At 32.5% G+C, this 14,263-nt stretch overlaps 1 protein-coding gene across 5 annotated transcripts in view; it reads right to left on the bottom strand.

Annotated features, from left to right (window-relative positions):
• ANKHD1 (ankyrin repeat and KH domain containing 1) overlaps positions 1-14,263 on the bottom strand; it is a 125,806-nt gene that overhangs the window by 52,501 nt on the left and 59,042 nt on the right. For 2 of the 5 annotated variants that reach the window (XM_028103463.2, XM_088023274.1), the window contains exons 10-11: positions 11,619-11,728; positions 1,862-1,918 (exon numbers count right to left, since the gene is read on the bottom strand). In XM_028103463.2, coding sequence (XP_027959264.1) covers positions 1,862-1,918; positions 11,619-11,728 — 167 coding nt within the window. Of the gene's footprint in view, positions 1-1,694; positions 1,919-11,618; positions 11,729-14,263 lie in introns of those variants that run through there. The other 3 variants (XM_028103464.2, XM_028103465.2, XM_028103467.2) reach the window with 2 other exon arrangements.

Here is a 14,263-nt window from a genome sequence, read left to right as displayed (position 1 = left end):
AATATGTATATATGTTATTCCTTAATAAAAAGTTAACATAAAAAGTGGGAGGTCATATTTAAAGTTAAGGTAAGCTAATCAATAATGGTTGAAAATATTGATAAATGGATAATTAGAACTTTATAAGTCCCCTAAAATCTTATCCATGAAAAATACACTGCAAAGTTCTGGTTCTGATGAATAAGCACCTAGGAGGAAATAAATGCGTTTTTTTCCCAATTGGACTTAGATAACAAAATTTAATTTAAAATTAAGTTTATTTTTTAAAAAGTAAGTTGATTTCCTTTAAAATCACAGCCATGGACACCCAAGTTATACATCTAAGGATTGTAACTATATCACAGAGGCAGTATTTCTTTGAGTTGGAGGAGGAGATTGTCAAGGGAAAGACCAGAATCACAGGAGAGGGAGGGAGACTGTTTTATACTATATATGTACTAGAGGAGTCTGATGGTCTCCCCTGGGGGGTATGTTCTTCCAATCCACCACTGTATTTTAATTATTACCTTAGTGATCTGCTGTTACTGATCTTATTCATAACCCTTAGGACAACTGAGATGGAAAAAAGACTGAGGTACTATTCTAGGGCTTGTGTTTAGCTCAGTTTCTAAAAATCACCAAGTAACAAAGAGAAAAACCAAACTTACTCGGTTTGGCTGGAGGAAGAATGATGGATTATAAAGCAAAGATGGAAAAGGAAGATAACTCAACACTTGATGCAGAATAATCTACGGACTCTAGCAATGTCTCAAAGTGTGGAATATGGAAAACTTGCCATCAGAATCTCTGGGGATATCATTTAAAATGCAGATTCCCCACTTCAAATCTGCTGAATCTGAACCTCTAATAAAAGTGGGCCACAAAATTCATTTAAAAAAGTAATCCCAAGTTTTTGAGACTTACAGCTTAGAGAGAGAGATTTATAATCATGTTTCCCTTAACCAATCTGAGGAGAGAGAAATACTTTATTTGAAATAACACTCAGCTTTACATTTTTGATAGGAGCCTGAGATACTATACAACTGAGTAAAAATTCATATTTTCACATAATGTTTTGTGAAATATATTTAGAATGAATATAGCAACTTCTCATTCAACAAGCCAATAATGAAGATGCTTAATCAGGATTATGATTAAGAGTGGCTTGATACTGAAAAATTTATTTTAGAAGGCCTAAGCTAACTGTGATACAATCACAATTTATTCCTGATTTTAAAATTAAGCACTGCTTCCTGAGTTTAAACAAATCTCTCTGGATTAAAATGGACACTAAATTTGATTGATTCTTAAAACCACATCAGGCAGAAATTCAAAACATTTTCTAAAAAGAAATGTTTGCTTATAAATAAGCATTTACTTTCTTAAAAACCAATTTCAAAATTAAATTACAGAGGATAATTTTAACTTTATAGAAATTAATGGTATGAATAATAGAGTAAATGTCACTGTTTTTTTTGTTTGAGGATTATATAAAAAACAATCCAATATAACTCCCTAAGTCTGAGTTTCAGATATTTGATGAATATAAAGTTGAATGCAAAGGACTAGAATTTCTCTCTGTAGTATGTTGAATCTCCCAGTAAGGAAGAATGCAAAAGAACTATCTGAATAAGAAAATCTATTTTCACCTAAGAAATTTTTTAGGAATACCACATAAAAAGAATACTAAGGAAGCAAACTACTAGTAACATAAATCTCTTTTTATTGGAACTTCATAATCTTTTTCAATTGAAGAAGATTTCCTTTGTCACCCAGCAAGGTCCTGGAACTTCTTGGCTGGAATTCAGATATCCAGAGTTCTGGTTACCTACAACATCTATTCCTTATGTAGTAGCTTACAAGCATCAAAGGCCTCCCTCACCTGATGCTTGGCCGGATCTATGCCCTCCAAAATAGTCTTCATGTCCTCCTGCTTGTCCTGTGAAAGGAAAAAGAAGAACTCACGGATCTTATTCCAAAAATAAAAATCACATTTGGCCATGAAGACCTTGTGACTGGTATTTCAGGTGCTGGGCTTTGTAAACTCAGGATCTTCAACTAAAAAGATTCTCATCTATGGAGACCATAATCTCAGAAGCAGAGTAATAATGTGGTTCTCTACAATATAACTTCAATATAAACTTTAACAAATAGAAAAATTCTGCTGAATTACTTGAATTCATGCCTTTGTCTTTAAATACAACTAGAGCCACAGAATCAAGAGTAGTGTCTTAATATCTAACCAAGGAAAATAATTAAATCAAAGGATTTGGGAATATCAGAAGTTGGGAGAAAAAGTAAGGAAAAAACTTTTATAAAGTGTTTAAATAGTTATATAGTTTTCTCCCTGATTATAAATGTCCTTAGTACTCATACTTTTCAACTAAAACAGGAACTTTCAAAGAACCTGATATATGGAATAGATCTATTTTCTCTCAACCTAGACTCGTGACAGAGAGGAAGTACTTGAAGGTGAGACAGGGATACAGTAGAAGAAACAGCAATAAACTTTTCAGTCACTAACCAGGATCAACTAAGTCTCCAAATAAAAGAAACATGGCCTAGAGAAAGCTTCATTCTTTTTTTTTTTAAATTAAAAAAAAAAGATTTATTTATGTATTTTAGAGAGAGAAAAAGAGCGAATGCATGCCTGAGCACTTGCGCAAATGCAGCATGCACAAGGGGAGGGGCAGAGGAAGGGGGAGAGAATCTCAAGTGGATTGCCCGCTGAGTAGGGAGCTCACAGGTGCAGGGGCAGGGCTCGTCTCATGACCCTTGAGATCACGACCTGAGCTGAAATCGTAAGTCTGGCTCTTAACCACCTGAGCCACCCAGGCGCTCCGAGAGAAAACTTCACTCTTAAGTCACTGCTACCTCTTACTTGGGTGATGTGCTTATTAAGGGGATGTATGCTCCTATGATAGAGATTTGGTGAGAAAGTATGCTAAGACAACTATATAATTTGAAGAGGCTATTAGGATTCACTTCCTCTCCCTGTCCCATCCCCACATGATGTTCAACAAATAGCAAGCCTCATTCCAATACAAATAATAAGGACAGAGTATCCAACAGAGAACCTACCAAGAAATTCCTACAAAAATGTAAACAAAATTTTAGTCAAATATCCCCTATACTTCCAAATAAATTAAAAAGAACCTGAACTCTTTAAATAACTGAACAAAGTGATATAACAACAAGAACAGATCTAAAAGTAAGTTGGAAGAAAAAATAAGAAACTAAGTAATAATGAAATAATGAAACTATGAAAACCACATAGAAGCAGAAATGTACAGAAAAATAGTGACCTGGAGGATGGGCTTAAGAAAAACAATTCAGAGGAAAAAAGAAATGCAAAGAATTAGACATAAAGATAAAAGAAACAAGAAAAATCCAATATACAAATAATAAATATCCCAGAAGAAAACAGAATAGAAAAAGAAGCATTCAAGGATATAATACAACAAGAAAACTGAAAGAGAGGGAGAAGACCTAAGAGGATGACCTAAAATCTTCTTACTAATTTCAAGGAAAAATTAATATATAATAATAAACACCAAGACATATTCTGATGAAATCACAGAGGTTTAAAAGTATAATGAAAGACTCTTATGATAATCCAGGCAAAAAAGGGAAGTTACTTACACATAATGGGCAATATTCTAGCAAGCTTTGGAAATAATTCAGTACCAGAAGACAGTAGAATAGAGGGTTTAAAACTTTGAGGAGAAAAAAGAAGCAATTCAATAATTCTATATATAGCTACATTCATTTATAAATACAACATATAATAGTCTCAAAAATGCAAGCATCTGTGAATTCATTTTTTGGGAGAGGAAAGTAAATTCAAATCAAAATACCGGTATCAGCCAGCCAAAAGGTGAGTCAGGTTTAGGAACTCAGGAATTATGAGGCTACACACTACAAAAGAGTAGTATGATAAACACTGAATCCCCTAAATATACAGTTAAACAACTGTGAGAAATACTGTCAAAAAACAGACTGCAGATATGAATGTTATAAAATCATGACAATGCAAAAATAAAATAACTCATGCAAATACTATGGTGGAAGATACATTATTCTCCTCTTTCAGAATGAAGTCAATAGATATTGTCTGAATATCTGATTTTTTTTGAAAAAAATCAATGTTAAGGAAATTAAAAAATATTTCAAAATTTGCATTTGTAGATGATGTCTGAATACTCTTTCAGAAAGTAACTTTACACCTTGTTTTACATAGTTCACAAAAGCTTTGAGAGCAATTAATAAGCAGCTCAGAGAGCTACTTGGAACATAGAAAGATTTTTTAGATAAAACAAACACGGGGACTATGATCAAAGATTAGGAAATTAAACCATCATGAAATAAAGAAACAAAGAAAAAGAAAGAACTTTAATTCATGTTAATAAAAATGTGGGGAATCAGGTCTCAACTGTTACTACAGATGCAGACTGGTCCAGCATTTCTGAACAGTTTGGCAGCAGCTATCAAAATTTTAGATGTGGATCCTCTGATAACCAGTAATTTCATTTCTAGGAATTTATCCCTACAGATATATTCACAAAAGTAGCAAAAATATATAAATATGTTTAACAATACTTAGTGTAGCACATTTATAATATTTAAGAACTATAATAAGCCAGAAGTTTATGAATAAATAGTCAATAAATTACACAGAACCCTGGGTACCTGTGAAAAAGAATGAGAAATCTATAGGAACTAACACAGAAAAGTATTATAAGAAAAAAGTTAGAGAAGAGTATATGTGATAACACATCCATTCATGTAAAAAAAGACATACTGCTCATATACATGGACTATATATATGCTTGGGGTACAGAAATGTCTAGAAGGACAAATAACATATTGCTGAAATTCAAAAAGAAAATTTATGAAAGAGGACCTGGTCCACATTTCTATTTCATAAGATTTAATATAGATAAACTAATCTTTCAATACTTTTTCTTTTGAGGGAAGTCCATATCAAATCTCATTTCAAAGGAAATAAATTCCATGAATAAGAACCAGAGAGTGTTAACACATCCATGTCCAAGTCACTTAGCTTCAATTTCAACTATTCTAAAAAAATGCTCAAAAAAAGTTCATTTGGCTGGTAGAATACAATCCAAGGAAAGCAAAATGAGTCAGAGAGCCTACTATATGGTTAGGATGCAAATCAGTGATAGACCATTATGACATATTCAAAGTACCCAATTTCCTCATCAGTGCCAAAATGCTTCAATTTTAATAAAATATTAAAAATGTAAAAAAAAAATCCTTAAAAGCTATGGTCAACACTATGGAGAAAATCAGTATAGAAAAAAATCAAAATTCTATCTCAGTAAGGAGTTATACAAAGCAGTGAACATTGACAACTGTCTCTATCAACATATGTGACTTTTCATCATACACACAGAAAATGTATCTGGAAGGATACCGGAAATGAACACTATTGACAATGGAGAGGGAAAGTAGGTGCCCACAGGACACTTTTATGTTTGAATTTTGAACCATGTAAAGATATCACCTGTTTAAAACTAAGAAAAAAATTTTCAATTATAAACTTTTTTAAAAAACAACAATTTAGCCACAATAACAAGGAAAATAAGAATTGGTACAAGACCAACTTCTACTCAATATGGCAAAGACACCATAATTAGCAATGCTGTGTACCTACCACACTTCTTTAGGTTGGTTCTATTTATTTACTCTGATCCATTTCATCTAAAACAGATTCATTGTGAACATAAAGAAAAAAACATGCTCTATCTTATGTCTTTGGTATCCTCCTCCCTCTTCCGCCCCTATCTTCAAGGTGGCACACATCTTAAAGTAAAATGGCATTCTAAATTCCTTGTGTCTCATTGAACACTGCCTGCGTATACTTGAAAGCCAAAGCTATAAAAATAATCCTACATAAAGGACATTTTGAAAAGTTTTAAGGTATGTAAGATGAGAAGATGTAACACAAGTTTATCCTGCTACCTGATATAAACTTTAACTGCAAGGAAAAAAAAGAATGTATTCATAATTGAATAATTCCAAAGATAACTGAGAGACCTATCTTCTTGAGGAAACAGTTCATTTAAAATAAAAATCCATGTCAAGGAAACTCTTCCTACTTCTTTAGCAGTATTTAAGTAGAATAAAATATTAATAGATGACTTAGGATCAACGAGGTAATGATTTAGCATTATACTGCCAGATTAGTCTTTATTGGGGTAGCCTTACTAAGTCAATTGTGTATTTTAGGGATTAATAATTTTTTTTTTAAGTAGACTCCCAAACTCATGACCCTGAGATCAAGACCTGAGCTGAGATCAAGAGTCGAGAGTCGAATGCTTAAAAAAAAGAAAAAGAGAAAAAAAGAGTCGAATGCTTAACTGACTGAGCCACCCAGGTGCCCCAGGGATGACTTTTATCTATTAAGATAATCTATAAAATATTTTATGACAAGTTAAATCTGCTATTAATTATAATCAACACCCAAAATAATGTTTGGGGTAATTAAAATAATCTAATATGTATATAAATATTTTGAGAGAGAGAATAATTTATATAATACTTCATACCATTATTAGTAATGACAGTTTATAATCTTAAAAATTCATTTTCTTTAAGATCTCATAGCACTTTACACATTCTTGGACTAACAAAACACTCAAGATCATCTAGTCCATCTAATACCTCCAAATAGGCAACTCACTTGTTCTTCAGAAATCACAAAATTAGATTTAAGTCAGGTAGTTAAAGATCATCTGGTCTAAACCCCTCATAAAAAAAGGAAAAGGAAAAAGAGGAGGAGGTGAGGAAGAAGAGAAGGAAGAGAAACAAAGAAGCCTGGACAATTTAAAAGTGATCTGCCCAAGGATACCCAGCAGAGCCAAAGTAAGAATATTTACATGACTTGGTAAAATAGCTCACAAAATACCACTAAATTTCATTTTACAAATGGGAAGATTGAGGGAAATGTTTGCTTATTGTATTAATCAGCGATTTGATGGCTATACTGAAAACTTAGATGTCCTGTCTAATGTTCCATAGCATTGGTTCTTTTTATTTATTTATTTATCTTTAAAAAGATTTTATTTATTTTCTTGACAGAGAGAGACACAGCGAGAGAGGGAACACAAGCAGGGAGAGTGGGAGAGGGAGAAGCAGGCTTCCCGCCAAGCAGGGAGCCCGATGGAGGGCTTGATCCCAGGACCCCGGGATCACGATGGGAGCTGAAGGCAGACGCCTAACAGACTGAGCCACCCAGGCGCCCCCGCATTAGTTCTTTTCAAACAACTAAGTGTAGCCTTTGCCACTCATTAGACTTCCATTCAGATATAGGATTATAGGATATCTTTCATAAGCCTTTCTTCCTATAGTTAAGTTCTGCTTTCAAATAGCAATGCTCGCCTATAAAATGCTAAGTTAGGTCACTAAATCTCTCTATATAAACATAACTAGAATGTACTTACATTCCCTAATACCTATGTTAGTTGTTTATCATAGGAAGTACTCCTTGAGTTCGGAACTTACTGATCAGTTATACTACAATATACCTCTTCTAGAAATGAAAGGCCAAGGAGTTGGAGACTTATTTAACTGATTTATATATCACTCTTTCTCTCAGAAATTTGAAATTTCTATTTCAAATTCAGCTTTGCTGGTAAATATATGTGAAGGAAATTCTACAGATGACAATTATTTCTTCTATCTTAACAAATATACCAAAGTTTTAATACTAAAATTAACATGTCATGATGAAAAGAGTAAGATTCTATCATCTTCACAAATGGTCTGGAAAACATAAACACCAAATCAAAACACCTCTGACATGTTAGTCAACACAAAGTCAAAATTAAAAGCAAGCAAGAGAAAAAAAGCAGAGTTTTACAATCAAATCAAACTGCTGAATAGTTAACAATGCAAATTCTCCACCTTGAACTTGAAAAGTAATAGTGTTAAGACTGTGGTAAAAGAAATCAAGCCATACGTGCTTTAGCTAAAGCTAGCTAGCTACAGAGACAAGAATAAGTATGAAATACTAAAACTTTGCCTTCTGGCCTAAAGACTAGTAATTGGGGAAAATAACCTAGAGTAATAAAGAACACCAGAGTAGTGTCTAAAAGACTATAGGAGTTGGTCAATTTCAGTTATGAAATGGTGTTATTAGTAATTTCTGATCAAAGAGTTCAGTATCAAATGTGTGAGGACATAAATAATATGAAAATTCCTTTACAGAGAAAAAAGATTAAGTACTTTCCAAAGGAAGTTTTTTTAAAAAAATATTTTTTAGATTTTAAGTAATGCTAATGCATTTTAATACGAATTTTCTTACAGTGGGTTTACATCATGTACCTATAATCATATCAAATACTAAAAATAAACCTGGGCCCAATAAACAAAGATGCTATGCAGAGAAAGAAAACACATAAAGGAATAATCTTTATTTCAATGTACAATGATTCCCATTACTGTGGTAATAAAAGATGTAAACATCAGGAAGATATGAATTAGGTGACCTGCTCAAGGTTTTCTACTCATAGAGTAGTTAAAGTGATTCTGCACGCTAAACAGGGAGAATCTTTAAAAAATTCTGGAATTAATGGACAATTTTTAATTTAATTTTTTATTTTCAAAAAGAACGTTTTAAGTGGCCGATTTAAGGATACTAATCAAGTCCAAAAGTTTTAAATAGATTATTCAAATTTATTCAATTATTAAAAAGTTAGACAAGCTACATATCAATTATAACCTCTAAATATGATATTCAGTATAATATCTACGTTTATTTTAAAATATTTTTAAAACTAGAAAAAGTGACATTTTAAATAACTAAGTTTCAAATTAGAACATGCACGTATTTTGAGGATCTATCTGAAAATGCTCAAGTATACCACCAGTTCTAGCTGAGAATTTTTTAAAAGCAATCAGTAAGAAAATTTCTAGATTTCCCTTAAAACTAAGTCCTCCAATTATACCTACTACACATTTCGAATGAAAAGCCATAGAAGTTTTCAGTTTCATCTCAGGCAACAATACAAGAAAACCAAATTGTTGCATTAGAAGTTTTTTAAACCATAATTAATATCCTAACTGATTCTGGTACAAGCTATTTTAAAGAATGAGAAACAATAGCTTTTAAGCTCCTTTTTACAAACTATAATACCAAACCTTGAACTGTGGCCAAAGTTAGGCTCTAAAATCTAACAAAGCATAGGGGTTGGTTCAGACTGTGTCCCAAAGGTTGACTTGTAAATTCTTATTTAAAAATGAAGGTAAAAATAGTTCCCCCCAAAATGAAGGTTCTCAGCCAGCCCACACTCACAAAAAATTCAGTTAATTTAAACAAATAAAGGTATCAGAACACACCAATGAGATGCCAGGGATAGAATGGGAGTGGAGAGTCTTCTATCTGCAAAGCAATGGAGGAAATTAGTACAACCCAAAACAGATACTTGGAGGTGGCAGCAAAGAATGGAAGCCAAGAAAGATGCTACTGCCTTGTAAGGTCCAGCTAGTAACAGTCACTTTTTCTCAGGATTCAGACTGATCTGCCTACTTTACTCACTTCTTATTTTTGATTATGTCTTGTTTCCCCCACTGGCTAACATAGTAAAGCCTGAAATCACAAAGTTTATTTATAGGTTTTAAATACCAAACTTATACTTTTCCATATTTGTCACATTTTATATAAAGAACGAGTACTGCTTATTAATCAGGAAAAGAACTAATATGAAAATTGAAATGTCTCTCGCCACAGATAGCAAAAGCATGGAACAAGCAATATATTTTTTAAATTAAAATATATGAAGTTATTCAAAAGAAAAAAAAGCTATGCACATGAAGTTACTAAATCTAACAGTATAACAGTGAAAAATGTAAAGCAAGTCAAAAGTTCAATAATAAGTGAATGATTATGGTTCATTAACTTAACAGAAGAGCTATAAATATAGAGACTATGTAGCAATATGTAAAAGATTATGATAGAATGCACAGTGGAAAAAATAGAAAACAACTATATTACACTATGGTTATAATTACACATAAGTATGAATGTAAAGACAGATTGCAAAATAGAATAAACAATTATACCAGAATAACAATATTACCGTTCTACTTAATTAAGATATATATTTTTCTGAGCCACTTTTTTAACCATACATTTGGAATGTAAAATAGTATGATAAATTCAAATCTTTCTGTTCATTTAAAGTAATTCTTCCAAAGAACTCTAATCACATTCTGTTTATGTAATTCCAGAAGACTACAGAAATAAAACGTTTAAAAATATTTCATAATACATTTTTAACTCGAAATCAGTAAGGTTTTGCTATATATTAGATTCTCAAAATCTTTACTATAAATACATTCTCTTAGGTTAGTCGAAATCAATAAGGTTTTGCTATATATTAGATTCTATTTAACAGATAGTTCCTCTTTTTACTATTTAATATTTTCAGAGTAATTCTCAACAGATTAAGAAAATGACTCTGCCATAGAAAAATGGAAAGAAGAGAGAATCAGATAAGAATTCAGAGGATAAGAGTATTAAACTCTGCATATAGCTTTTATGCTATATCCTATTTCTTTATTTTAAGTGATCAAATACTTCAATTCTTAATTTTTATGGATGACCCAAAGCAAGTCTAAAAAAGGAAAGAAGGCAGAAGGTTAAGATCTACTTAATATATCATTCTGCATAATTTTCAAGCAAAAAAAGCACACCTCTCAGAAATTCTAACTGATGGGGCAGATCCTGATTGATGAGAATGAATCCTATTATTATAATATTTAGTATCAGTAGAAATAATGATAAATAGCATAATCATACTATACATTTATGTTAACCAATAATTATTTTCCAACAATGTTCTCAGGTATCTGTAGGAATGTCTGTTACTTGAAATGGTTTAAAGGGCAATATTTGCACTGTTTTTTCTAAATAACTTTAATATATTGGTTCTCTACAACTGACATGTGCATGTCTCACATAGGTTTTTAAGAAATATATATGAAAATTTGGAGACAAACTCTAAAAAGCAGTTTAAAGTACCCTCACAAAATAAAAATTAGTCAAAGCACACATTTCATCAAGAAGCATGAACCTTTCAAGTGAAAAACTATTTACAATTCCCCACAGTTGTGAAGGTTATTACACATATGAACCTGCCATCTAATTTGAAATTTTGAAAAGCCAAAATAGAAAACGCTAAAAGAAGAAAAAAAGAATAGAATGCTGTAATAATGTTGTTAGGCAGACGATAGTAGCTTTGTTTTCAAAAGTCAAACAAATTAAAGAAACAAAAGAAATCAAAGTGATTTGACAGGTTATTCTATTTTGTAAACGTATCACTGAAATTATGATATGTCTAATAAAGAGCAGTTTAAAAAGTTCAGGAAAGTCAAATGGGACTGAGGTGAGTAGAAGAAACCAACTAATAGTTTTACGTAGGAAAGAAACAGTATATCCTATTAAAAACTAAGTACTTTCATATATATTCAATGAACGCAACTACAATAACTTTTTTTAAAGTTATTTTCTACAAAATATGCAAACTACTGACCTGCTTTACAAGGGTATTCTGAATGTTAAAAATAAATGAATATCAATATTCACAAAAAATAAATAAATAAAAATATCTTACTAAATCGGCCCCTGCTTGAAGTAAAACATCTGCAACATCCGTATGTCCATTTTCGCAAGCATAGGTTAAGGCTGTGTCTCCTGTTGCTGTTGTAGCATGAACGTTAGCACCTAGCCAGCAAAAAAACCAAACATTTACTTTGTAAACTGTAAAATTTTATTAAATAGTCCAATTTTGCAATCTGATGAAATTGATGAATTCAAATATTAAAATATCATAAAGTATTTTAAGTATCCTGTTTTTCTTTTATGCATTTAGGCACACAGAAAGGAACCGTACTAGGGGTGCCTGGGTGGCTCTGTCGGTTAAGCGTCTCCCTTCAGCTCAGGTCATGATCCCAGGAGTCCCAGGATCGAGCCCCACATCAGGCTACCTGCTCAGTAGGGAGTCTGCTTCTCCCTCTGGCCTTCCCCCATCTCGTGCTCTCTCTCTCACTCTCAAATAAATAAAATCTTTAAAAAAAAGAAGAAAGGAACTATACCGAATTATTTTATATAGCGCAAGCGGGAAGGGGGAGGGGCTGCAGAAACAAAAAAATATCAAACAGTTCTCAGAAATCATATTGGTGGTACTGCTGCTGGTTTGTATTCTGAGATAGTTCTATGGATACCTTAAAATCAAACAAGTAAATGAGTAATCTTGGGGCACCTGGGTGGCTCAGTCGGTTAAGCGTCTGCCTTTGGCTCAGGTCATGATCTCAGGGTCCTGGGATTGAGTCCCACATCAGACTCTCTGCTCAGTGGGGGGCCTGCTTCTCCCTTTCCTGCTCCCCCTGCTTGTGTTCTTTCTCTGTGTGTGTCAAATAAATAAATAAAATCTCTAATAAATAAATAAATGAATGAATGAATGAATGAGTAATCCTTTGGTGAAGAGTGAAAATTTTGGCACAATTGAGAGAAAACACAGAAGACTGCTAAAGTTACGTTAAAACCCTATGGTTCTGAATTGGAAGTACTGACATGAACTCATGATGTATTTTATCCATAAGAAAAATAAATAATAAATAATAAATAATTCCTAACTCTGACAAACCAGTAAGTCCTAAAGACAATGACAGACCAAGCAGAAATGGTCTCTAGATTACACTGTGGTCTCTACATACTATATTCTACTAAATGGAACTAGGGCTTCTTAGAAAAATAATTGGTTCCAAGACCGGGGCAGAATCTGTGTAAGATGTGTGTGAAATACCTTGCCATATCAGAAAGGAAGGGAACTACGAGAGACTATAGTGAGGTCACAACAAAAGGACTTAGGAGGGGCTCCTGGGTGGTTCAGTCAGATAAGTGGCTGCCTCGACTCAGGTCATGATCCCAGGACATGACCTGAGTCGAAGGCAGCCTCCATTGGGCTCTCTGCTCAGTGGGGAGTCAGCTTCTCCCTCTGCCTGCTGCTCTGCCTACTTGTGCTCATGCTCTCTCTCTCAGTCAAATGAATAAATAAAATCTTAAAAAAAAAAAAAAAGACTTAGGAGCTAACCTTACTGACCAGGAATAATCAAACTGTCCCACCTTTGAACAGTTTTTGCTTCTAAAAGAATAACTGTGATGGAGTAAAAGCCATCATATATGCTTAAATTTGAAAGTTCAAATGATGTTCAAATAAAAAACAAAACAACACTTCACTGGTCACCACTGAAGGATGCTAGAGGATAACCTTATTATTTTGTTAACTGGCAAATAAAAGGGGAAAAAATCAAACTGCCATTCTCATATGATTTATATCTAAGGATAACCAAATAGTTGATGAAGGGAAGTTTCTCTTTAAAGACATATTCCAGCTAATAAAGAAGAAAGGAATAACAGAACTGAGATATCACCACTTTGTAACTCCTAATGAATTAATGGCTCTACTGATCATTTATGGCTAGTAACATCACAAAAAGAGAGCTAATCAGACATTTATTACCTCCTGAAGAAAGTATACAAATACTACCTATGAAGCAGTCTAGTAAAAAAACAAACAAAAAACACATCATACCCGAATTCTGATCAAGTCTCTAGATCTAACTACTACTTTATAGGAAATCCAAGAGACAAAAAAAACAAGTAAAATAAAATAATGGAGATGCAATTGGCAAAATCCACACTGTGGGAAACCTAAAGGATAAATATTCCATTTCTTCAGTCAAAGCTTGCAAGGAAATAGAAAGATGGGAGGGGAGCCCACAGGCAAGAGAGACTTAAGAGACACTGATCAACAGTTGTTGTATAAATCTTACTTGAATCTTGATTCAAAAAAGTCATTAAACACACAGATACATATTTGTAAGAAAAATAGGAAAACTGCTTAGACACTTAATAATACAAAGGAATTATTATTTTAAAAATTTTAGGTAGGAAAATGATATTGTGGTTATTTTTTAAAGATTATCTTTCAGAGATACATATTAAAACATTTATTGATCATTTATAGAAATAAATTTATTTTTTAATAATTTATTTTCAAATTAAAAAATTAAATTTTAAATTTAAAAATGTTTCTATAAACATATATGGTGGCAGATGTCCACTAGACCTAAGTGTTGATCATTTCACAACATACACAAATAACAAATCATTAGGTTGTACACCTGAAACTCATGTTATATATATCAATTACATCTCAATAAAAAACAATTGTATAAAAATAAATGGGGGATATGA

The sequence above is a fragment of the Eumetopias jubatus genome, unplaced genomic scaffold (assembly GCF_037043125.1).
Source record: "Eumetopias jubatus isolate StellerSeaLion01/CBP00866 unplaced genomic scaffold, mEumJub1_p1.0 scaffold_5, whole genome shotgun sequence".
In the NCBI taxonomy this organism is placed as follows: domain Eukaryota; kingdom Metazoa; phylum Chordata; class Mammalia; order Carnivora; family Otariidae; genus Eumetopias; species Eumetopias jubatus.
The sequence above is the reverse complement of the archived record's forward strand: the minus strand, read 5'-3'. Positions and strand labels throughout refer to the sequence as shown.